This window comes from Drosophila willistoni (genome assembly GCF_018902025.1).
Source record: "Drosophila willistoni isolate 14030-0811.24 chromosome XR unlocalized genomic scaffold, UCI_dwil_1.1 Seg144, whole genome shotgun sequence".
NCBI classification, from domain to species: Eukaryota; Metazoa; Arthropoda; class Insecta; order Diptera; family Drosophilidae; genus Drosophila; species Drosophila willistoni.
This window is the reverse complement of record NW_025814057.1, coordinates 5,357,688-5,384,569: the sequence shown is the minus strand read 5'-3', so window position 1 is coordinate 5,384,569 and position 26,882 is coordinate 5,357,688. Positions and strand designations below refer to the sequence as shown.

The following is a 26,882-nucleotide window of genomic DNA, read 5'->3' as shown; positions in this document are numbered from 1 at the left end:
AATTGCAAGTGCCAACAGTGTGACCACAGTTTGAAAATTTTCCAAAAATCCATTCCAATTATTTCGAGAAACAAACATTTTGGAATTCCCAAAAGTCATTCCACTCAAACAACTACATAAAAAATGACTTCAGAGGAGAGACACAATTAAAAGTCCCACTGTAAATACACAGTGAAAACATTTGCAAAATTAATAATGATAGAATGCAAAATATTTGCAAACAATTAACAAAATACACTTAATGATAAAAATGATGGAAAAAAAGACCATTCCATTAATTATGAAATAACCAAACTTAAACTTGATCTCATCTTAAATTCTTGATTAGATCTACCTTGGAGGTATAGTTAATGTATTACATGTATCCTTCTGGCTCAAGAGTTTTATGAGAATACAATTTTTTTACTTAAAGTTTCCTTATTTGCTGTGTAGAAGCACTTAAAACAAATTGATTAAAATTAACGATCATAAATAGTAAATATTTCTAAGCTAAAATACTCTATGGTATTTCGTTTTATAGTTTCTTAAATATATCTATATAAGCAAATATGAGTTTTATTAGTTGCTAAGGTTTTTATTTACATACATATAATATTTGTGATTCCATAAATTGATTAAGATGGTTTTAATATATACCTATACATATGTATTTCATGTCATTCGTTTGGTCGCAGCTTTATTGCCATTATTTAAAAATTTTTAATAAAATCACTTTCTTTTGTTTTATTAACGATCGACACAAAAATTCAATGGCACAATGTTTTCTAAATTATTTCAAATATTATGGCGAATTTCATTGAACAATTAAATATATTATTTAAATGGCAACAGTTGGCCCAAGGTTAAACACAAAACCTTTAAAACAATAAACAAAAATCGAAAATCGAATCGAATTTAGCCGAGGGTATGCAAAAGTCTATAAATCTATTTAATTTGTCTTTTAATAATTTTCTTTCCCCTGACTTTGGTCATACTTATTTACAGTTAATAAATGAACAAAAAACAAAAAAAAAAACATTGTTGAAAAGTGCGGCTTGGTCAGGTCTTTGGGGTTGGAGGTTGATGTTGTGGTTTCGTGGGGAATGGGAATGGCTGGGTAAGTCGTTTGGTGAAATGGGTGGTAGGGAAGGGGGCCAAAGATGTTGGCCATTAAAATGACACCAGCAACATCAACAATCAACAGCCGACAGCAACAAGTTAGCTAGCGGCCTGTAGGCGCAGCTCAAGAGAGACGACACCGACACTTCACCTTGAACGCATTGCAAGCAAGGTGTCGGTTGTGTCGGTTGATGTTGCACTTGTTGTTGCAATTGTTATTTACATTTTGTTTTTTTTTTTGGTTTTTTTTTCCTTTCTTTACATGCTTTCCATACTACAACTTTATTTTGTATGACGACTTTTAATGACTTGCGCTATAAAATGAAATTTTATGCACTCCGCAATGGCATTTACTTAAAACAAATATATTTAACACAGACAAACATAGGGAGACACTGTGACTGAGACTTGGCGAATGGATGAAAAAGTGTATTTAAAGTGGAAGCCGAGTAAGGTTGTTCCTCCACTTGTTGCTACTGGAATTTCTCTTCCTCTGCAACAGCCACAGCAGCAGCAGCAGCAGCAACTGCAATGAAACGGCAATGTGACACGCTGGCACTAAAAATGATAACTCTATTGCCCATTTGGCTGCTGGCGCTCGTCAATTGCTCACCCGATGATTGATTTTGCTGATTGCCAACAAGTTTTTCATTTACATTTCGCATCTGCTGTGCATATTTACCGAGGCCAATTATAATTAATTACCGTGCTCCATCGTCGACATCGAGATCGTCGTCGTCGTCGTCGTTTTCGTTGTCGTTGTCGTCTCCATCGTCTTCATCATTGGCTCTCACCAGGCTCTGTCTGGTGTTGGCATCACAGAATTTGCCGCATTTTGATTTTGTCAACATTGTCGATATGGAGATGAGAGAGGATGGTTTGTCTGTCTGGCTAAAATGAAACGGGATGGGTGCAGCAGCACGAATGAAAGCCAAATGGCACACTAACTGACTGACTGACAATGACTAAGTGACCGAATGGCAGACATGGTGGCGATTTTGCTACGATTAGCCATTGAGTGTCACATTTGGGTTATTACTGCGAAAGATTTCAACTCACAAAGCAGGCAGGAGTGAATCTCTGTAAGAACTATGTACATATATATCAGAGAGTAGAAAATGTTAATTAATTACTGAATCCCAAATTCATTTTCACTAAAGGTTTTCACTTCCATGGGTTATCTAGGAATTTACATGACATTACTTGAAAGAGTTACAAAAATAATTAAGTAAGTACTATTAAACAGCCATTGCCTAAACAAATATGGGTTATAAAAGTATACCTCGAAAAACTGAAAATGAATTTTACAATATTTCCTCAAAAGTATTTAGATAATTAAGAATCAAATTTGTAGTTTTCTGGTAGTTACTAGTCTTAATTATAACAAAGTTTATTCAAGTAAAGATAACTCATTCAAATACCGCAATTTATTTTTTTTTGTTGTTATAGGAAAATGGAATCCAAAAAGGAGAATGTAACAAAAGAAAGTAGAAGTAGTTTAAATTAGATTTCTGCTATACTATAAACAAAGGAGCAGAATCTAGATTAATTTAAGATAGAGCTGAAAAATACCAACAATAAATTGGGTTATTGATAACAATTAACGACCATAATTTGCCTATACGAAAAATTAATTTGAAAATTGAAGAGATTTTTACGTAGCAGAACTTTCAATTTTATGTGGAAAGTAAAACAGAAACGCAAAAAACAAAAATAAATAAAATAAATGTAAAGGCGCAGCTTAGACATGGAAATGGAAATGAAAATGGCGAAGACCTTGTCCGTCAGTCAGTCAGTCAGTTAGTTGTTGTGGCTGTTGTTGTTGTTGGTGAATGTATAAAAGTGGCCCGGGTCTGATTCCGATTATGACTCTGACTCTGACTGCTGGTCGAATGGACAGACGGATGGATGGATGGTTGGACTGATAGACGGTCGCGATGCGAGCCTTAAACGGCTGGGCGATGCTTCGTGCCAAAACATTTTGCATAATTTGATTTGCTTTTTATACATTGCAAGTAATTTGATTGCGTTTGTTGATTTTGCTTATTATGAAAGTTGAAAGATAGCTGCAGTGGCAAAAACAACTTTTCCTAGACAGTGACTCACATTGGCTATCCAATTGCCAATTGTGTGTGAGAGAGAGGTAAAGAGAGAGAGAGAGAAGGAGAGAGATACTCTTCTGGCTGGTGGTTTTGCTAGCTGGTGGTGCATGTTGCCTGCAATTGAATAAAAACCCTTTTCATGTTAATGCAACATTTGTTTGTCTGCCGCAGTCGCAGTTCGAATTGCAACAACAACAATAACAAACACACCAGCGATTCCCATTGGCGGTGCTCTGGCTTTGTACTTGTCTCTGTTGCTGTTGCTGTTGCTGCTGTTGTTGTTGTTGTTGTTGTTATTATTGTTGTTGCTGCAGTTGTTTCCTATTAACGATAAAAATCGCCTGACACGAACTGGTTGGCGATCTGGCTTCGGGTTTGTTTTTGTTGTTGTTGTTTTTCGTTTTGGTTTGGTTATTTTGTTTCAGTGACTTTGGCGCCGGCGCCACTAACCCACTTAAGTCCTCGCGATATCCACATCCATAACCACCGGCAGCATATTTACCCCTCGCTCCAGCCCACTTCACCACTCTAGACCTCACTCCCACTCCACAGGAATTTTTTGCGTTGGCCAATTATGCCACATTATTTGGCAGTCACCTCTTTATCGTCCTGCCCGTGGGTATTATGCAACGCCAATGCCAATTAAATCAGTTTTACTCCAAATATTTTATTGCAATGTCAACGAACAGGTACCGAACCGAGGTAACCCTAAATATATTGCTCAATATATTGACAAGGAGCGATTCATCCTTCATTTCTTCTCTCTCCCTTCGGAGAGACCCTTCGAGAAATGGCCACGCCTGATTGAATTTGTGGCTGCACATCCATATCCATTGGGCCAGCCCTCGGGCGCTTTATGCCTGCCAATTGTTTACACAAAACTTTCACAAATTAACTCAAGCTGCGAACTAAAGAAAAAAGGAAAATCATTGACTCTGATTAAAATGCTGCAAGTTTAATTGGGCCCCTTCCCAAGTTGTCGCACATTCTGGGTGGCCACCAAGCCAAGCACACTGGCTCTACTTGAAATTATTAAAACACTTGAAGAATTTCCTTGCAAATTTACTGATATGAGCAGGAAGCATTTTCCAACTTTAAAAAGAGTCGAAAAAGAGCCACAAATAAGCATTGGATCTAGTTTATTACAACATATTATAATCTAAATGAGAGTAATTAGATTAGACAATTTATCATACTGTTATTTACTTTTCAAACTTTACATGCAGTTGAAAGAATTTAGATTTATATTCTAAAATTTGTCGACAGAACTTAGTTAAGAAAGCTTTTTCATTTCAGATAAGTCAGTGGCTGATCTAGGAAAATATTTGGCGTGTCTCTTCTTTGCTGAACTGTGACCTTTTTTGAAAAAAAACTTAGATGGATTTCATTCACAATTTTATGTTATTTTGTACTTTTGCCACATTTCTAATTGAAAGGAATGAATTCAATGTATTTTTAACATTACAAGGACGAAACAAATCTCTTGGTAAACTAATATTTTTAACGATATTGAAAACATCACTCTAGGAATGATGAATGTTGGAAGTTTCCTTGTAGCTCGACTCGAATTTTATGCATTTTATATCGAGTTTCCTAACTGATTTATCCCTTTTAAGATTCAATATTCGTTGACATTTTGACCACTGTGCATAGTTTCTCTTCTGGATTGTTTCCGCCTGCCTGATCCTGCTGCTGTTGCTCTGTTGCTCGGTCAAGTGCAAGTGGCAATTTAAAGAATCGGGTGAATAAAACGAATCGAGTGTCCCAATGTTGGCGCCCCCATATGTTGCGCATAATTTCGATCGATTGCCTTTTTAGTCGGTTTTGCTGTTGGTCTTGGTTTTGGTCTTGGTCTTGGTCTGCTCTTGGTCTTGCTCTTGGTCTTCATGTTTGTTGGTGGTGGTTGGTGGAAGAAAGTTTTTTAGGCGGCCGCTGGCTTGCTGGCTGGTTGCTCCTCGGCATCGTTTCATGTGTTTCTTTTCTTTTTGGGCTTTTTTTGTTTTTTTTTGTTTTTAAGTGAAATGAAAAGTGCATAAATCTGCTGCCGGCATCCATAGTAAGTAGTTGCAGTTGAAATTGCACTTGTAGTTGTAGCCAGCTGCTGTTGCTGTTGCTGTTGGTAGTAGTGAGGTCCACAGAGCGCAATGGACAATGATAAGAATCGAAACGCGGGAAACGCAACACAAAAGAACTTTCGCTTTCGTTTTGGTTTTTTCGGTTTTTAAGTTTGTTTACTTGAATGCAAGTAAAAGTGCCCTGGCGCATTATTTAACCAAGTTTGGCTATTGAAATGCAACCGGTCGATGCAACACAAATCCACACACACACAGCATCAGAAAGAAGTCAAAACGTACTTATACTTGCGGGTCACAAAGAGGGGAAAAGAGTGTGAGAGGGCAAGGCGTGGGGGGTGTTATAACAATTATGTGCGTTTAATGAGCAAAGTTGTTGGTCATGCCGGCTTGAGTGAACACCAAAATTTAACTGATGGATGAGATTGATTGCATAAGTCTGGTTAAGGTTGCTGTTGCCGCTGTTGCTGCTGCTGCAGCAGCAACATTGTCACCGTCAGCCGTCATCCATCGATTGTCAATGGGGCGATTGTCGCCACGGTAGCCTCGATTACTTTCACTACCGTCTCTATATGACACGAGAATCGTTTAGAAGTGCAACAAATGCTTTTTGCTTGGTAATTTTTATGTGAAATCGAATGGATGGTAGGAGTCGGAGGATACATAGAGAGAGAGAGAGATGTGGAGAGGTGGGGATGGTTGATAGTAAAAGTGATAGTCGTTTTCAATTTCAGATTATTATGGCTTAAATATTTTACGACTTATATAACCATATACACATACGCATAAACACACCAACACACACACACACATCAACCGAGAGAGAAAGATGCACATGTCCAAAGCAATTAAGCTACCAAAACACAGATAGAGGGAGAGACAAGCAAACAGACAGACAGACAGACATGTGGAGACAAACAGTTCGCTGGATAGTGAGAGTGAGAGTGAAAGAGATAGAGTGCGATATAGGCACTTTTCTAATTAATTTTGAAATAAAAAAATCTCAATAAAATTTCATTTTCATTGACAGCCGCATTTCAACTGCATCTCCTCCATACTCCATCCATCCACAAATGCTTGAGTTTTGTGTCTTGTCTCTTGCAGAGTTGTTGGATGGAAAAAACAACAACAACAACATCCATAATAACAACAACAACAGCAATAGCAACGATATCTTGGTACACTTAATTGACAAGTGTGAAACTTTCGATTTCTATACACCCATTGACATACAAAAAAGAGACTAGGAGGCAAAGAGAGGCAACTGGTTAACTGGCACCAGTCTGCCGCCTAATGATGCTGCTTCTTGCCCCACCCTTCCACCACCCCCACCTTGCTATGATTTGTTGTGTCTAAATGTCACAATTTACCAAAAATCATGGGCGTCTCAAAATGGTAAAAGGAGCCAAAGCACCAGAAGAGAAGGAGGAGAATGAGAAACAGTTGTTGACTGACTGACTGACTGAGTAACTACTGGTTGGTTGGTTGGTTGGTTGGTTAGTTGGCTGGCTGCTATCGCCACTTGATGGCTTTGCCTGATAATTATCATTGCCTCCTGACTTTTGTCGCTATCTCTATATATCGCGTGCTGACTTGACAAAAAGCCTTAGCAATGCAATCAAATGATTAACTAACGGATCAAAGAGTCTCAAGTCTGAATCAGAGTTTAAGTCTGAATTGGCATCAGCAGCGTCATCGGCAGCGGCAGCGGCATCGAAGTCTGCTTGAGATTGGAGGAACGTGCGAAATGGGTGAAATCCATGGCAAATGACTTCAAGTCTGTCGTGTTTGAGTGCTGCTTGGATGTGATTTTATACTACCAAAAATTATGTTTCAATTATGCTGGCGGCAGCAAAAAATATGTATATTTCTTTTATGAAAATGAAAGTTGCTATATTTCATCAATTGAATGGCTTAATTGCTGCCACTGTGTTTGAGTGAGTTGTAAAAATCGCCAACCTCCTCAAAACCAATCTGCTACACACACAAACACATACACACACACATAACATACAACCCCATATGTGGCTAAATCTCTCTGCTCATTCATAGAGCTCACTTTTTCTTTCAAGAGCATTTCAAGGCTAATTTGAAAATATAAAACAAAGAACAGTATCTATACTTTAAGGGCGACCCATCAAAAGATCTAGTTAAACTTTGGGGATACCTTCCAAATAACCCCAAGGTATTGTTTAATATTAAAGTATGTTTAATGCTTTTTTAAGAAAACAGAAAGAAGTAAAAGATCATCTCAAAGTACATACATATACGCACCTGTGGAAAATTTATGACAGACTCCTTTGACATTTTCACTATAGCGACAAATCCTTTACAATACTCCTTTATATTAACCACTTACTTTTCACAAAGTGCATTATAAATTTCTAAGATGATGCTGAAAATAGTTTTTAAGATCATTGAAAATAAAATAGCATTAGAGATGAGAAAATCAATTTAATGGGTAAAATATGGTGTCCTTTCTATGCAACGCCTAAATTTATATGCAACGCCTTAATTTATATAAATAATAAAACATAATAATCAATAGATTATTGAAAAAAATTTCTTCAATAAGTTGCTTGGAAGCCGAGAAAAATTCAAAAGCCAAATTTGATGTTCAATTTATATTTCAACAATTTTAAAATGTATTGAGAATTACAGTTTTAAAACGCATTGGAATTGATGTCGATTTACGTTTCAAAACAATAAGAAAACGACAAGTTTTGAATATTCGAATCGATTGAATCGATCCCAAGTATATGTTAATATAAATTTTCTTCAAGTCTTTTGAATTTAAAAATTATAATTGATTAATTTCTGATTAACAATCTGTGTGGTAAAATCAATAGACAAATCAACAGCTGCAGCAGCAGCAATGACATATTTGACCTTCCATCCACATTGTCATCACTTGCATTAACCATCGCTAGCCTTAAACCATACTCATAATCATAATCATAATCGTAATCATAATCATAATCGTAATCATCAGCATTAACCTGTTTCTTCATTTTATACATATTATTGATGTTTTTATGTGCAGTTGTTATTCTGTTAATTGAACATTTGTTAGTCAGATGAAATTGGATTCTATTGATTTGACTGGACTGTGATTATAATTTAGTGTGATTTAACTATTTAGTCACATAACAATTGATGTATTGATGATAAAAATATACAACAAAAAAAAATGTTTCTCTGTAATTTTATGTATTTTCTAAGCCTGCTAATTGCAGCAAGTTGAATGGGGCATAAAGTTTTAACAGTTTAGTCGACAAACAACAGCAAACAACAGCTAAAACTGGGCCTGTGAGTGGAGTTTGGGGCGGTAGCTGTGGCAGGGGCAGGGGCAGGGCGGCAGCATCTGCATCTGCAAGACGCAGGCAACAAACAGTGGTAAAAAGTCAAATGCTGCATGTTGAACACCCACAAAGCATAAATAACGACAGCAATGGCTTGAACTGTCATCCCCTTGCCGATACTACCTGCCACCACCTTCCTAGCCTTCTCCACGAATGCTCCTTGCCACATCTCCCACTCTTTAACAGGAGATACGTGGCGAAGGTGAAAGTGTTTTTTTTTTTTAGCTTTTTGTTTGTTTCTTTATACATTTTTTTTTGGTGGTGGTGGTGCGGCTGCTGCAGCCTGTTGCAATTATATTGTAAATGATTTTATTATTTATTTGCTGAATTAATTTCGTTGGCATGAGGTGCATGTTGCATGGTTGCATTGGTTGGGGCAGACCCCAAAAACTGAAATGTGAAATATTCCATATAAATATTTATGTTTTAATTAAAAAGGCCACAAGGAAATTGAAATTGCATAAATTTTGTATTTAATTTGTAACGCATTTTCAATGCCTTGGCTAGTTTTTTGTTATTGCTTTTTGCCTTTTTTTTCCCAAACACAGTTAAGGAAATTATAGGCATGTCATGAGAAATTTTTTATTTCATTTTTATAGGGTGTAATTTATTAACGCCATTAAGGCAAATTAAGTTGTATATATGTACATATGTACAATATAAACTTACCTATCTATATCTCATTGTTATATGGCTATTTGATGTGGCAGATTGCAAATTGCGGATGTCCTGTGTGGTATGAGAAGAGGAAACTTTAAACAGAAACAGAATTTGAAAGTTTCTGGCCCAGTTAATTGGCTCATCGGTACTCGATGTTCATCTCAAATATCATATTTCAGGCCAATACATACATACATACATACATATATCTACAGTTACATCCTTTCCTGGTTTTTCTGTTTTTCTTTTTTTGTTTTTTGTTTCTTTTTTTTTGGCAATTTGTGACAACGTTAACAAGCAATGACCTTCATTTTTTATTTTGGGGCAGTCAGTTTGTCACTAAAAGTGGAGTGGCATGTTTATATCCCTGCCTCATTCATCTTTTCTTTGGCTGTTGCTGTTGCTGTTGGTGCATCCGCCATAATTTGCAATGATTTTTGGTGCCTGCAACTGGTTTTAAATTTTTACATTTTACGTGTTCATTATCATAAAGAGCACACACAGATACACACACACACACACATACACAGCATAAGAGAACTGAAGTGTGTATAGGTGGAAAGGGGTACCACATCTGATTCCATCCCATCCATATGCCATCTCCCCATCTACAATGTAGTTTTTGGACACAAACGAAAGTGAACTTTTTAATGCCAGGCCAAAGCAAAGTTTTGTTTTAATACCTATTAGTCAGATCCAAAAATGGGTATATTATATGCCTAGGGTGAAGTCTAATCTTTGAAAATTAAAATTAAATAAATAAAATCAAGCTAAAGCTAGTAAAGCGAACAATTCTACTATTTTTCATGTTCTTTAATAAACCTTTTTATTTTATTAGTTTATAGTTCACAGGGAAACCTAATAGCCAAATTTAAATCAAAGGTTGTTAAACTCCTTTGCAGTTCAAGATACATTTTGGATTAGATTATGCAGATTTCTTGATTCAGATTCTTGTTGGGTTGATTTCAGAACTCTCCAAATGAATCCTTACTTAAACATGTTATAATCATAAGTCATGATCCAGAATCATTACATCATCTTCTGACAATTGTTAGGCAAATTACTTAAATTAGGTGCTTAGCAATGTTGAATTAGCGACCTACAAAAAGTTTCAATAATCTTTCGCTAAGCTATTTGTCCGCAGTAAAAGCCTTCCTTATATATTTTTGCTGTTTGACTTCAACTTTATTTACATAAGCTTTAAATATCCTATCAGTAAGTTTTCGATAAGATCACAAAATGGTTGCAGGTGTCTTTCTAATATGACTACTTGCTAATAGATTGTTGTTTCGTTAAGCATGAGCTTACAAGAGTTTAAGCTCTATATTTGGATGATGATTCTTATATTTCAAAGTTCCTACATATTGTAATAGTTTAATTATTCATTGTGGCTAATAACTTTAACTTAATAAGTATGTAAAACTTTTCTTCTTTGTACTACAGGGTAAATATATAGTCGATGCCGCAATTTAATTTACGGTATTTTGTTGGTTATCTTTGATGCTGCGAAACGTGTTCCAAGTGCTGGGGACTTGGGACTTGGCCTGGCCTGTGGAGCATTTTGTTTGCTTGGTTATTTATCGTCGCTTTTTTATGATTTAACATATGTACGTGTTGATGTCACACGCACTTATATCCACACACACACACCAACATATGTAGGTATTTATATATATGTATATATATATTAATTTCATTAATAATAAGTAATTTCACTTTTCATTTCACTCAAACAAGCAAAAGAATTCGCAACTTTCGTTGCGGGTGATGCGAAGCGATTGCTTCTTCATCTCCTTGCCACACACACACACACACACACACACACTCTACCCCCCTCTCGCCCTCTCTCTACAAGATCTTGCCAGTTACGGCTGCCACTTTACTCAATGTCAAAAAGGCCAAATTGTGTGAGTGTCTGCCAGAGTATCGTATATGATGGTTAGTGGGAGGTGGACGAGGGAATTTGGCGGAGAGGCGGGGAAGGAAACGTCAGCGGTCAAGGAGCGGACAGAAAGTCACAAAGCCACCGCCACCGCCTTGCCACAACGATCGATGGCCAAATTAATTGCCTTCGACCAAACGGCAGGCATGCGTATACGTAATTTTTGATTATTAACTGTTAATTACATGCAATTTTTTCCCCATTTTTTATGTGCACATATGTGTATGTGTGTGTGTGTGTGTGTGTGTGTTTGTGTGTGTACATATCTTTTCTGTTGATGTTGTCAAAGACAAAATGCTCAAGTTGCCGACGCCAACCAAAAAAATGAAAAGGCGAATAATATGTGTGGGCTGCTTATCGTTGCAGTCAGATCTCTGGCCACAGCAGTCACAGCATGTTAATTGCTCCAGAAAATTGAGTTATTTTCAGTTATTTTGATTGCTGCCTGTTGACCTTTTTTTTCTACTTTTCTTTATTGTTATTGCTGTTTTTCTTCGTTTGTTTTTTTTTTTTGGTTTTTTTTGGTTTTTGTTTCGGTTAGCACACACCCAGCAAAATGTCAGATTCTTGAAGCTTGGGCTGGGATTGGGGCTGGCCAAGATCGTAGTAGTGAGTCGTGAACGTTGATGTTTATCGCATCGGTAGTCGCATTCATTCAGACAGACATCGGCACATACATACAATATACATATCTCTCTACACACATATATATGTATGTATATAGGTATATTTTGTTGCAAATGCTTGCCAAATAAAATTACAATTTTAGATTTATTTCGATTTCAAGCGTATTTCTTAAACGAAACTCTTCATTCCAATAGCACAAAATTTTGTGTTACTCTAACCGCGAATTAAGAATATTCTGCATTTGGCAAAGAATTGATTAAAAATTCGTTTTTCAAAAACACGAACTTGTTTCTAAGAAGAAGAAGACTTTTTTGATAATTAGAATTACGATATTTCTCTGCATATTTATTAAAACTGGGAATTTTTATAAAATAAAAGAGTTTATGATTATAGTTAGTTAAGGTCATAATTTGTAGAAACAATTTGAAAAGATTTTTGTCATTTAGCTAGGCGAATTTTTTAAGTCCCATTGAAGCTCAGTGAATCATATGGATATATACCTAAATATATAAGAGCATGCAATATTCCTTATTTTACTATTGACTTTTATTTATTTTCAAGTTTCTCGATTATCATTTATTATGATTGTCAATAGATTTTCATTTATATGGGCCTGAGAAAATTTATCATTAAAATTGCCATTGGGGGCGTTTAGTTACCAATGCAAATTTTGTTGTTGTTGTTGTTTTTTTTTTTACCGATTTCTGCCGATTTCGCCGGAAACAAGCTTTAATTTTCATGGGAGACGACAACAACAACGATAACGACAAAGCAAAAGGTAAACTTGGAACTTTAATCTGAAACTGCAACTGGTAACAGGCACCTGCAAGAGTCTCTCTCTCTCTCTCTCTCTCTCACTCACTCTCTGTCTCTCCTTTCAGTCTCTTGTCTCACATACAAAAGACTCAATAAAAATGCAATTACGCCCTCTAATGACACGCGGGCAATGCACCACAGCAGCAGCAGCAGCAGCAGGGGCAGTTGAGGCAGCTGGGGCAGCAACTGCAAAAGGCCCCACGTTTTTTATCCCTCCCCCCCTGTGGGGCCCCACCACTCTGTGGGGCAGCTATTAACAACGCCCAGGCTCGGAGTTCGAGGTAAAGTCACTGGAAGACGCTGATGCGGCACGCTGTGGTGGCTTCTGCCTCTATGGCCTCCGTGGTGCAATGGTGGTCATTTTGATTGATTACATATACGCCGTGTGGGCCGCTGTTAATGGTAATGTTCACATTGATGTTAATGCTAATGCTGATGTTGCCACGTTGCCAAAACGAACAAATTACCAATAGATAGATTTTTTTTTTCCTTTACGTTTACATTCATAATAAATGGTTCGTACATGATGTCATCTTTGAGAGTGAAAACTAATGATAAGAGAGAGAAGAAAAGCGTTCACTTTCAGTGGCCTCATCATGGATGATATTTTACGGTGCGATTACTTGATCTTGGTCTCAAGCTAAGCTTGTGTGTGTGTGTGTATGTAACTTAAAGTCAGAGTGCTTAAGTCTAAGAGTCTTGGGAGTGAATTTCGCTTTCTATGGCCAGAAAGTTTGACAGCGTGTGGCTGAAATTTTGCACGTTTGACCAAATTTGGTCACAGAGCAACAGCTCCAGCTCCAGCTCCAGCTTTAGCTTAACGTTTTAGTTCAAATGCGGACGCTGTGACTATGACTATGACGATGACTGCCTGCCTGCCTGGTTGCCTGCCTGTTGGTTGACTGGATGGCTGGATGGCACAGAGAGCGACCTCCTCCTGTTGCTGGCGCACGCTCTGGTAGCTTCTTGTCGCCGTATGTCATGAGCTTTATCTTGATGCCGTCGTCGTCGTCGTCGTCGACGTTGGGAGTCATGCGCCTGCGCCTGAGCCTGATTTCGCTGGGCAGTCAGCCAGACAGACCTCTGAACAGTAGCCAAATCTTTTGCTTGTACTTTGGTAGGTAGAGGTTCACTAAGGTCAGTGGCCCCTTGGGCTCTTGGTATGTGATTAAAAGCTAAACTGTAGACAATCATAAATATCAAATGCGCCATATTTTAGGGTCTCTGTCGTAGTCGTCGTCGTCGTCGTCGTTGTTGTTCCCGTTGTCGCACATAAAGAGAAAGAGAGGGCGATGGGTGCAGGAAAATCGCATGGCGGCGCCATTTTCACTTTTGTTTGAACGTCGAGCGACACCTGGCTGCGAGCCTCCGCTCCACTATGACTCACAAGAGTGCCATACCCCACAAAAAAAAAACCAAAAGTGCATCATAAATTATTTCGGCTTTGGTGTTTTGCCTAAAAAAAAAAAAAACCAAACAACAACAATAACCTTTTTTTCTAACAATTTTCATTTGCTAAAGTAGTCACACGGTCAAAAGAAAAAAAAAAATAAATAAATACACATAAGAAAACCAGAAGGAATGAGGTGGGTTGTGGGGGTGGTGCTCACATTTGTCGCCGGCCAAAGCGAAATCGAAATCGAAATCCTGCCGCCGAGTCTAAGTCTCTGCCCCAGCTCAGCTCCAGCTTCAACTGCTTCAGCCTCAGTGACAACGGCAGCGCCGCACTTTTGGTCACGAATGTCGGTCAAACGTGTTTTGTTGCTATTTTACAACTTTAAATATGCCAACAATGGCCAAAGCCACTAACCATAGGATCGGATACATATATACACACACACACACACACATACACACACACATTTAGATACTTAATTTGTGCGCATATTTTTGGTGGGATTAACACAATGTCACACTCGACAGACAGTTGCCACAGTACACTGCCACATCCATTTATTTCTCTTTTTCTCTTCGTCGACTACAATTCGATCCGGCTACAGCTGATCCAATTATTCTATCTAATTTGACAATTTTCAACGTTTCGTTTCCCCAGCGGCAATTGTTCGAATCAATTTGGGCAACATTTGAGCAAGTGAAAACAATGAAATCGAAAAAATTCAAATATTATTTCAACTAAGATAATCAAACATTACTCCATACGATCTCAAATTAAAGCAATACCTACTTAAATTAGTCGCTTATAATCGCGATGAGATAAATGAGAGAAAGCTATGCAAAGATCACAGAGTTCAAGCGGTGGTTAAAGTTTTGCTTCATATTAAGTTTACTTATTTTTCTCAATATATATATATATATATAGCTATATATCTAGAACTAAATACATCATCTTTAAAGCTTTAACTAGCTTGAACGATTAAGATTGGACCAAGATAATCTATGGAAAGTGGTGTCTTCTTGTCCTTTGTATCTTTTGGGTTAAAACTTTCATTAGATTTTTAGCCCAACAATGTTTGTAAACTCTTTTGTTGACCCAATTTGAGCTCGCGACTGGTTTTCGGTACTTCCTTTATTGCACCATCAGTAAGTAAGTCCTCCACTTACATCTCCACCTCTCCATCCATGCCATTCTATGCACCATAGAAACGAAACGAAACTCCATCAAATCAGTTAAGTGTTTAGCCCCACAAACAAATTTCTCACATAATTCACAAAACGTCGTAATACGGAAGCCAATTTTGCAAATTTCGGTTCACTGATAAGTTGCTCTCAAAGTAAATTTGCAGCACTCAAATTTGAATTTCATGTCCCTTTTATCGGTGTGACTATCTAACGCTTAGCCAGCGACCTGGCTAGAAGTGGCCATTGTTGTTGTTGTTGTTTTTTCTGCTATTGCCACTGTGGTTTTTTTGCATTTGTTGTTGTTGTTGTTTCTGTTTGGCAAATTTGGCTACCCATAATAACGGTACATGCTGAGAGACTAAGAGACTGATGCCTTTGCCATATTGGGCGGTCGGGCCAATGGATTGATGTGCCTCCTGGTGAATACTTTTTTAAGTTTTTGTATTTTTATTTTTTTTTTTTGTTTTTTTGGGGGGCTACCACCAAAAGTTATAAAATATAGAAAATTATGTGCATCGGCTACCGTTCGTTGTACGGTTATTTGCATTGTTGTTGCTGCTGCTGCTGTTGTTGTTGTCGGTTGTCATCAAAAGCGGCGCCGCTGCTAAGCTTTGCCTGCTGCTGCTGGCACTTAACACCTTTTTGACACACAGCCAGCGACGTCAAATGCAAATGAAGATAAATCGCTGACTCTGATCTTTTTAGCACCTTTTTGCATTGCAAAGGAGGCAGACATAGAGGCAGGAGTAGGAGCTGCCATCTGTTAGTTGGCAGGCAACAGGCAGCAAGCAGCAGGCGGCAGGCGGCAAGCGGCAGGCTCTCTGGTGACAGTCAGAAAAACAAAAACATACAACATTTTGTCGCCAGTTGTACAAACCGCTGAATATACTTTTTTTTCTGCCCAAAATCACTAGCTATCGTTTAACGATTATGATTGCAGCCCGGCCCCAGCAAGCGACGAGGCGTAGCTATCTATTTACATACACTATCAAACAGATACACTCAACAAATTGTCAAGATTCATTTAAATGAAAAACTCTGATTCACTGATATTTGAAATAGTCGTAGTAAACGAAATCTGTGAAATCTGCAAATTTCGGTTTTCTTTTTAAGTAAGACTTTGTGATATATTTAATTAAAATTTACCAACCATAAGCTAATTTTTACAACATCATTTATTTATCTTTTCTATCATCAAAATGTTGCAAAATAAGGAACAAAATAAGGGGATTTCAGTCCATTAAGTAGATAAAACCAAACCATAAAGCATAGGTACATTTATAAACTTGTCCTTAAACTTGGAATATTTTCTGAAACAATATACTATAGTATTGAAAATCATAAGCATTTAATTATGTACATATGTATATAAAACGGCTCATGTAATAAAAAACTTTTTTAAATGCTTCATAATACCAAGGGCCAATACTTAAATATATTTTATATATTGCAAATATATTAAGACTTCCTAAATGCAAAGTTAAAATGAATTTAGAAATATAATTTGGAAAGGAAATCAAATTTATTGCCATTGCCTTTAAAATAGTCAATATTGAACCTATCAATTCTTGTTACGATCTTTTTCCCATTTATTGTTTTATTTATGTTTATTTATTCATGTTTTAATGGTTAATATACCATTTGTAAAGGATGAAATAGCAGAGTTTAGTGTTAGATATATTGACAGACTGCACAACCACCCAAACTCATTAGCTCTAAGTCTACTTAATAATATAACAACAAGAAGACTAAAAAGATTACATATATTAGATCTTCCAAATAGGATTTAACTTTTGTTTTATATATGTACATATACATAAATATAAATATATATACCATATAAAATGAATATATAATAATACACATGTATAAATACTTAAGTAGATTTAATTACTCGTCTGTACAACTTAGAGTTTATATATAATAGTTGACTCAGTGGAGCCGACTATTCCTGTTATGTTTTTATGTATCTCCAAATTTACTGATTGTCCAAGGACAGATTGTAAATAAAACGAATTGGTAAAAAAAAAAAAAAAAAAAATGTTTTAATGGCAATTAAATGCAAAATGTGGTATGTACTTAAAACACATTTTCATAAATATTCTTGACTTTAAGATGAAACTATTTACAATTTGATTAATTGTTAAACAACTAAACTAAACTAAACTAAATTTGGAATAAGTTTCAAAAATATAATTTCAACAAAAAAGTTTTAGACTTAAAAAATCATATTATCATTGAGTACTGTGTTCAATTTATGATTTTCTCAATTTTTGTTTGTTTTTAGCATGTTAAATATTTCATAATAAAGATGATGATTTAATTATTGTGAAGGAGATACATGAATGTACGGCCAAGTGTATGAAATCTTCGCCTTGATGGCTTAACCATTTCTCTTTGTTACCGTCGTTTGCCTCCTGCCCATGAATCGACACTGTGTCAATAAGGTCAAAGGGGGTAGGTGGAGAGGGGAGAGAGAGGTGCTGCTGCAGTTGCCAGTTTGCTATTGTATGTGGCTATAGACGAGACCGGGACCGTGTCCCCGGATTCATCTGGGACTCACTTAGCATATATGCAGGAGCCACAATCAAAAATTATCAGCCTGCCTCTGTTGTCATTGTAGTTATTGTTGTTATGTTACTGGTGGGTTGGGGTTGAGATTGGGATTGGAGCTGGAGCTGGAGCTGGAGTTGGAGTTGGGGCATACATTGTGCCGTGGATGAGGAAGTTGTTTGTTCGTTCGTTCGGTTTGTCGGTCGGACGGTCGTTTAGTCGTTCGTTGCATGCAGCCAACTATCTTTGGTTTTGTTTTTTGTTGGATTTCTGTGTGTTTCTTTTTATTTAAATTACGAAATGTTTTGTCAACAATTTGTCCAGTGATTTATATGCGGCTCTTGTGTCTTCGACTTTGACTTTGACTTTAACTGCAACTGCAACTGTGGCTCTGGGTGAAGTGTGTGGCTAATCGGTAGTAATGGCTGTGGTGCTGTTTGCTGGTGATGACGGTGGCGGTGGTGGTGGTGGTGCAGCAGCAGTTATCAGCTGACAGGTGCATAAATTTCGCTTAAAATCGAAAGTTGCGCCCAGCCGCCCAGAATGAAAGTGAGCGACGTGCATCCATTAAATGTGTGTCAGTTGTTGTAGTTGTTGTTGCCAACGACGGTTGGCCATTGCTTTTGTTGGTTTGTTGGTCGTCCTGGACATGTCGGCGGCATCCACATCACATCTTATGGGGCATTGACTCTTACTTGACTTGGCCACAGCTGTCCATCAGAGAACTTTCGATTTCTGTTGCGATTGCGTAGCAAGGAGCGCCTCCATTGCCGTCGCCGTCGCCGTTTGCCGTTGCCGTTGCCTTTGCCACTTTCCATTGTGGCGTTTGTTTGCAACTGTGCTGCACTGCCACAGATCACAAGAAACACATATATTTTGTTCAATTTTTTGTAGTTTTTGTTTTGGTTTTTGGTTTTTTTTTTTATTTGTATTTTGTTGGTTTGAAGCCTCTCTTTGAGTGACACACAATTGCGTTTTTTGCGCATAGTTCCGTATTTGGTCAAAGATAATGATGTGAAATGCAGCAACAGCAACAACAAGATCGACCGGCAACCAACATCGACAAAGACAACGACAGCAACAACAGCCATCGACTTGGTGGAGACGACAACGCAATCACCCACTCAAAATTGTTGAAGAAAAATTGCCAGACCTCTTGCCAGTCTGAGTCTCAGTTTCAGTCTTGCTCTTGGGCTATGCATGTAAATGAGTGAAAATGTTTTAACTTAATTTTGTTTATGTGCGTTCACGTGTGGCCAGAAGTTGGCTTGGCTTGGCTTACCCTACCTTACCCCATCCCGCCCTGCATTTTTTTATTTTGTAGTCCTAAAGCTGTGATTGCTATGGCGAGGAGAAAACCTCATATGAAAAATAGGAGTCGCCAACTCCAGCACCAACTCCAACATGCGCATGCCCAAGCATTGCCATGACAGAATTTCGGTTTCGAGTTGATGTTTGTGTCAGGGGAAAGCAAACAAATAGATTTTCGTAGATTACCCCATAAACAAAACTTCAACAAAACAAAAAAAAAAAACAAAAAAAACAAAAGACGTAAATAAATATAAACAAAAACTTGAAAAAAATAAGCCAGCAACTACAAGCACACACTCCGATTATGGAAGGCTCCAAAAGTGCATTGGAGACAGCATCGCCAACGGATTACGATGGTCTTGGCGGTTTTGGTGGTGCAAGTGCTGGTGCTGGTGGTGCTAGTATTGGTGGTGCTAGCATTAGTGGTGCTGGTAGCGGTTCCGAGAATCTGGCACCCATTACACAGAAACGTGCTAAGCCCTATCTTAAGAAATTCGTACAACCCGATTCAGACGAGGAATTCGTTGGTGATCCCCGTAATCTATATAATGTCCATGAATCATGGCGCACTCTACTATCGATGTCCACGTGTCAAAAGGTCATGGTGACGTAGGTTCTTTTATTACCCACATCTCGAAATAACAGCAATTATTTTGGAGTTTTCGTTTCTTCTTCCTAGGGAAGCTGCACAAAAGGCACTTAAAATTGAGGTGGGCGTAAATGTTACACAAGAGTTTCCCTGGAAGCAAGTGCAATTCAAAGATCTGAGAGATATCCTGTTCGAAGAGCTGGAAAATGTGGCCGAGCTAACGAAAATGTTTCGTGGTTTCAATCCAGAACACTATATCTTAATTGGTTACTGCCCGATTTTAACCGAATCCGACGATGATCCGCCCGAGGGAGATCCCTTCATATTCTTCATTAGCGGCAAAGAGGCCAAACTAGCCATGGGCATTATCCAGAATATGGAAGCCTTCGAACGTTGGCGCATGCGTCGTCGTCTACGCAAAAAGCCAAGGCGTTGGGTAAGCCAGGGCACTGAAGATGAAATGGAAATACTTGTTGAACGTTTTCGAGACGAGCCTGTCGACGTGGAGATCCAGAGTGTCTATCCCATTCAGGAACCAAAGCATGTGGCCTTCGACTATCGAATGGCACGTGATGTGCGTGATGGTGTTATCGAGCTATTACCGAATGAGAACATCAAATTTGACAATATCATCAAGAGGCGCATTACAGTCGCTGTGCAATCAGCTCCGGCTCGTGTTGATCGGGAACAGCAAACAAATCCAACGTTTCCCTCAAACGCCTGGTCACAGTATCTATATGAAATCGATGATGCAGGTTAGCTCGACATAACACTTTTTCCATTCCCTTAAATAATAAGTAACCGCATAGATCTGGAGCTCGATGAGTCAGAGGTCGAGGAGGAAGATGGCAAAGCAAAGCCAACCAGTCGTAATCCTACTCCACTGCCGGAAGAGGTTGTCGACAAGCCGCCACCGGAAATGTCAGACCAAATAAATTTGCTACTCAACACACTGGAGTTTAATCAGATTGATAGTTATCGGTGAATAGATTGACACATCTCTAACCTTCCCTCTATATATTCTTTACTCTCGATTACAGCAATGATTATCAGTTAATATCCAGCAAACAGGTGGTTCAATATACCAATCCTTACCTACAGGAATTCATTTGCTTTGCCAACATCTCGAAGAGCAACAAACGCTTTGTAGCCGGCTATGATTGGTATCCCAATATGTCGGGATTGATTGCCGTTTCGTATGCCTTTAGTACTCTGGCAACTACCAATTTGGCCTCCAGTCGAGTTGACTGGGTACAGCGTGCCGTATTGGAGCCCAATCCGGTGCTGCTTTGGAGCTTTGCCGATAATCTTAACTATAAGCTGGAATTTGAGGCACCGTTCGAGACAACCTCGTTGACATTTTGTCCACACAATGGCGATCTTCTATTGGGTGGCAGCACAAATGGTGTGGTCGTTGTCTGGGATCTTCAGGGTCGCTGCGAACATCTCGACGATGAGGAATACTTGACAGCTGCTCAAGCCAAATATCGGACACTTATTGGAGAGTTTCTTAAATGGACCATAGAGCTAAAAGAGAATGTTGTAATACCACCGGCAACTCTGTCAACAATGGAAACCTCACCGAATGGTGCCATTACAGGATTTTACTGGCTGGGCAAGCATTTCTATATTAACAATCATGGCAAGGTCTACAACGATGCCGATCAACGCAATCATTACAAGTTCTTTATCACTTGTGCCTTTGATGGCACTGTCAGCTTCTGGGATCTGGACGGCAGTGGCTCTAAAAAGCAGAGGGATAAAATGCGTGCTCGCATGTTACCCAAAGAGTTGACCCAAAGTGAATCGAATTTCAAGAACAAGACAATCACGCCTACCTATAATCTGAGTTTTAATGAGCCGCTAACAAGCATAATTGCCGACACATCGGTTTTCTCCATTCAGACACCAGCCCCCAAGGTAATCAATGCGTTTCCCGCAAACTATCCCATCAGTCTGCAGCCAAAGGATCCGCCCAGTCTGCGCCAGAGCATGATATTGTCCACATTCTATGGGCATATTCATCGTGTCGACTGGATTGGCATCTACACAGATGGCGATGCCAAGGAACAGGTGAACAGTGCAGTGCAATTTGCCCAGGTGCACGATGGACCCGTGCTATCGATGCGTAAAAATCCATTCTACCCGGAATTATTTGCCTCCATTGGACGCAATGTGTTTGCCGTGTGGAAAGAGGACTTCAGCTATTCACCCATATTCTGGCGCAAAAGACCTTGTGATCTCACTGCGGTGGCATGGAGTGAAACGCGTCCTGCGGTTCTATATCTGACGCGTAGTGATGGCATTCTAGAGGCATGGGACATCTTGGGTGAGTGAGTGAGTGAGACGCGTTAGCTAGCTAATTCAAAGTGATCATTTTTTTCAGCTCGCGATGATGATGCCTGTTTGAATGAGATTCTTGGCGGTGGAGTTATAACGGCTATAACCGAGCATCGGCCTTCATTGCCTTATAAAATTCTTGGCATTGGGGATTACAATAGCAGCATACGGATGGTGAAATTGCCACATACCTTCGATGTGCCATTGGACAATGAACTGCAAAAGCTAATGGACTATGTGCTAAAAGAAGAACGTCGTAAAATTGGAATACAGGCATGGGAGCAAAAATACTATGAGCTTAACAAGGATATTATTGAGGTTAAGCGCGAGGCCGAACAGGAGGCTCAAAAGGAAATGGAACGCATTGAACGTGAAGAGCAGCTAAATGCCCGCAAACGGCAGGCAGATGAGGAAGAGGAGAAATCGTAAGTCTATTTCCAGAGAATACTTCTCACCAGAGTTCTAAATTTTCGCATCAATGACTTTGTAGGGCCAACAATAAACCACTCACCAGTCTGCCTTATAACGAGCGCATGGCTCGCGTGTGGGATGATCTAAATCTAAATCGCATGATGACCATTCTAATGTCACGCAAACGCATGGATCCCGAGAAACTGGCACGTGAAACGGCTCTGGAAAAGGAACGGCTCAGTTATGAGGCGGCCAAAAAGGAGTCGCATTTAAAACTCCTTCAGACCATTGACAACGAAGTGGCCAGTATACGAGCACGTATTCTGCCCGCTGAAGTGCCGGATATGCAACGCAGCGAAATGATTGAGGAGAGGGTTAAATGTGAACTACTTCTAGCCGATTCCTATGAGGATGTGGCCAAGGAGTCATTCGAAATGTTGAGTATGTTTAACGAATTCAAGACTATCGATTACATTGAGTTTCTGGAGCGTGGACGACAACGTCGACAATTGTTGGATCAATCGCTGGGCGGTAATACAGATCGCATACTCTGGTATCAGGAAAAGGTCAAGAATATGCAATTGGATGAATGTAATTTCGGTTATGATTTTCTCTATTCGGGTCTAAGTGAGCAAACCGAGAACGATGGGCAATCATCTTCAACAAATCGAAAAACAGATACTTTAATGTACGAATCGGTAGATGGAGAAGAGGAGGAGGCTGATTAATTTAAATACTGTGTAAAACATTAAATGCCAATTGAGTAAATATTTTCAATACTTTTTAATTTCCTTGCCTTACGGAACGGAGGTGTGTATGTTGATGGCCCACCTTACTAAATGCTTGATTGCCTTCCACACAGTTGTTGCCAAAATCTAAAACCCCCTTCCGTCGTTCAATTATGAACCCAGTGAACCTTGAAATGTAGCGTCACTTCCGCCCCTTTTGCACCAACAGCTGGCTGGCTGTCCAGTTCAAGTTTATGACATTTCTAAGCGCACGTTCGCTTAAACAAATGAAGTCATCTCATGGCATCTCTTGTGGCCGAGGCGTGCCATCGGTTTAATGAACCTACTGCGACTACATATATATATATGTAGCAGATACAATATATTGTATAGTTACTAACTCCCACCACAGTCTCCACCAAATCAACGAGGCATCCTTGTGGTCTTTAATTTCCCACGGCACTCAACTTGGCTGCAGCCCATCATAATCCATATACATACATACATACAGTACATATAAATATCGATCGATTGGCCGGTCGGATCGATCGTTCGTTGCATTTCATATTGGCCCGGTAAATGCAATTGGACAACGGCAGTCCATCATTTTCGCAAGCACTTAATGATATACATTTCGGAAGCAATGTATCTGAACTTTACCATAATTTTAAGACTATTATTATTGGGGGCCAGTCTAGCACTGTAAAGAGAGTATGAATACGAGTTCGAGTTGCAGTTGAAGTTGAATTCGGAATTGGCCGGCGGGTTGCCCATTTTGTTGCATCATCATCATCATGGTCCATGGACCACGGACCACCTGTTGTCCTTAAAGCGATAAGTATTAAGTGATTTCTGGACAGGCTGTGGCTGAGTTGGGATTTTTGTTTTGTCTGTCTGTACCAATCTTCTCCCTCCCTCGAGAGGGAGTACCTGTCTCTTTATTTATTAATACAAATTTCTGCAGAGCATTGCGTGCCGACCGAGGCAAGTGCATTTTTTCCCGCATTTACATAACAATTGGCCTTTGAATTCAAATTGGCAAAACGTCATCTTGCATCCGAAAAATAAATGGAGAATGCATTAAAACTCAGCTTATCGTCATTTAAAATAATTTACGATCGTAGGCAAATCTTTCAGTTTCTTGCCACCATTATCCCAGGCAAGTCCTAAGATCACGTATTAATTTTTCTCACTTATTCTAAGAAATAAACAAAAAGAGATATGATAATCGAATAAACAATAGAATAGATGACAGACCAGCAGTTATTTATTTGGAGATTCCAGTTATCAGAGACTTTAGAAACTTGTTAAAACAGCTGAAACTTTTCTTGGGATTGAGGCAGGTGGATTTCATCCATCCTCCACTCCACGCGCAAAACAAAGTAGTTTTAGGTATTTCGTCTAGATAAAAATGGGACTAGAAAAAGCTATCAATGCGGGAAAGAAGCGTAGTGCTTCGTTTATTGCTAATTGTTGACATTGTGAAATAATGTGGAATGAAAACAATCGCTATCTGTCAATATATTTGTATCTTCCTTTGTGGAATTGCTATAAAATGCCTCAAATAGACTTTGGTTACTGTTTATTTAGTTCTTTTGTTTAGAATTTCCTACAAAAATATATACCAATGTATTGAATTGTTACAGTTGAAAAACAGAACCCACAATGTTCTGATGTCATTCAATTTATGTAAGTAAGGCGGAAATTTTTCAAGGCACCACACGAAAAGAAAGAAAAGCAAGTAATTGGTATTTTAATTTTAAATCATTATTAGTTAATGCAGTGAAAGCTTTGCAAAGTTAGGGGTTATATACGAATTTTTTAAAGCAATTATCCTTATAATTTTTGGTAATTTCACTTATATTCCTCAAACTTTTTTTTTGTTAATTTCCCACCGGATTGAAAAAGATATATCTTAATTTGATCCAAATTTTTTACCCGATTTTTTACGAAAATTTACAAAAAAAATTACAGATTCGCAAAGTAAGGTTATAAGAGTATGGAATATTTAAATAAGTACTAATTTCATATATTATTTTCTCAAACAAAGAACCAAAATATACATTCAAAGTTAATGCGAATCCAAAGATAAATAAGATAAAAAAATTTAATATGTTAAAGAAAATAACAATCCTCCATAGAGTTAATTTTTTTGCAATTAGATTTTTTCACGCATTCGAATTGTTAATTGAGCTTTTGTTGTCTGATTTTTCTTAACACTATCCTGTAAGTAGATCTCTTGCATTATTTTTCTTTGAATAGGTGGAGTGCATTGTCACCTGCATGTCTGAGGTAGAGCATAGATAAAAGCAGATAGTAGCATTGCCAAGTTACAGAGATTCTCAAACAATTGTTGCACCAGATTCAATCGTTAAGTAAACACTTATATACAGATTATTTTCAAAGTGTGTGTTATTCTAAGTATTACTTTTCCATACCAATTTCAATTTGGTTTTGGTTTTTTTTTTTTTTAGCAATGTTTTTCCGGGAGGAACACGAATATACTAAATAAGACGAACTGTGTGCATGCCTTGGCTCCAAATGGAAGGAGAAGAGACATCTGAAAGTTCATTAACTAATAGACTTGAAATGACAGTATCCTACTGTTATCTCGCTGCAAATCGGCAAATTTCTCTTTTACATCGCTCGTACTTAGAAGTAGCGGAATCGGCATTTTTTCATGTTTTGCACCACTTAGCTATGTTTAACTAAAAAATAATCTTGATCACGATTTTTTCAAATTACAAAAAAATTCGCAAAGTTAAGGTTATAAGAGAGTATTGGAGATATTTTTAAATAAGTTTTACTAATTTCATATATGTATTTTTCTCAAACAAAGAACCAAAATATTACATTTCAAAGTTTCAATGCGAATCCAAAGATCAAATAAGATAATAAGCCATGAATTTTAATATCGGTTAAAGAAAATAACAGATCCTCCAGGCTAAGAGTTTTTGGAAATTTTCAAGAATTATTCGAAACAAATTTTGAGCCATCTGTTTGTCTTCAACTGCATTTGGGAATTGTTAATTGAGCTTTTGTTGTCTGATTTTTCTTAACACTATCCTGTAAGTAGATCTCTTGCATTATTTTTCTTTGAATAGGTGGAGTGCATTGTCACCTGCATGTCTAGTAGAGCATAGATAAAAGCAGATAGTAGCATTGCCAAGTTACAGAGATTCTCAAACAATTGTTGCACCAGATTCAATCGTTAAGTAAACACTTATATACAGATTATTTTCAAAGTGTGTGTTATTCTAAGTATTACTTTTCCATACCAATTTCAATTTGGTTTTGGTTTTTTTTTTTTAATTTCCCACTGATAGCCAACTGTGTGTGCCTGGCTCCAAATGGAAGAGAGAACATCGAAATTCATTAACTAAAATTGAAGACGTACCTACTGTCTCGCTCTCGCACTTTCTCTCTTTCTCGCTCGTACCCCACAGCGACATCTTCTTCAGCTTCAGGTTTATATAGATGAGTATATACATATATCCATGAATTAGTCATGTGAGTGAGTATTGGGCCCCTTCGTGATAATACGTATAATAGGGAAACTGCTGAACGTGCTGAGAATATTTTCCATCGTTTGTTAGACGCTGGGAAAGATTCCCAATTTCTACTTTCTTCATGCCCCCATGATGTATGGGCATATCGTACCTTATAGAGAGAGGGAGAGGTAGGCAGAGAG

General features: G+C 38.2%; 1 protein-coding gene across 1 annotated transcript; it reads left to right on the top strand.

The window, feature by feature from the left end:
• Positions 1–19,360: 19,360 nt before the first annotated feature.
• LOC6639386 (dynein axonemal intermediate chain 3) lies at positions 19,361–23,233 on the top strand. The gene is made up of 6 exons (XM_023181760.2): positions 19,361–19,732; positions 19,803–20,467; positions 20,522–20,693; positions 20,753–22,041; positions 22,099–22,477; positions 22,543–23,233. Exons 1-6 carry the CDS (start codon positions 19,428–19,430, stop codon positions 23,189–23,191), a joined length of 3,459 nt encoding a protein of 1,152 aa, XP_023037528.1. The 5' UTR covers positions 19,361–19,427; the 3' UTR covers positions 23,192–23,233.
• The last annotated feature ends 3,649 nt before the right edge of the window (positions 23,234–26,882 follow it).

Bases quoted from the DNA above. Each gene is read 5' to 3' on its own strand.
- LOC6639386 (XM_023181760.2), top strand. From the start codon at position 19,428: ATGGAAGGCTCCAAAAGTGCATTGGAGACAGCATCGCCAACGGATTAC. The intron at 19,733-19,802 runs GTAGGTTCTTTT...TCTTCTTCCTAG, and splicing joins TGTCAAAAGGTCATGGTGAC to GGAAGCTGCACAAAAGGCAC. The intron at 22,478-22,542 runs GTAAGTCTATTT...ATGACTTTGTAG, and splicing joins GATGAGGAAGAGGAGAAATC to GGCCAACAATAAACCACTCA.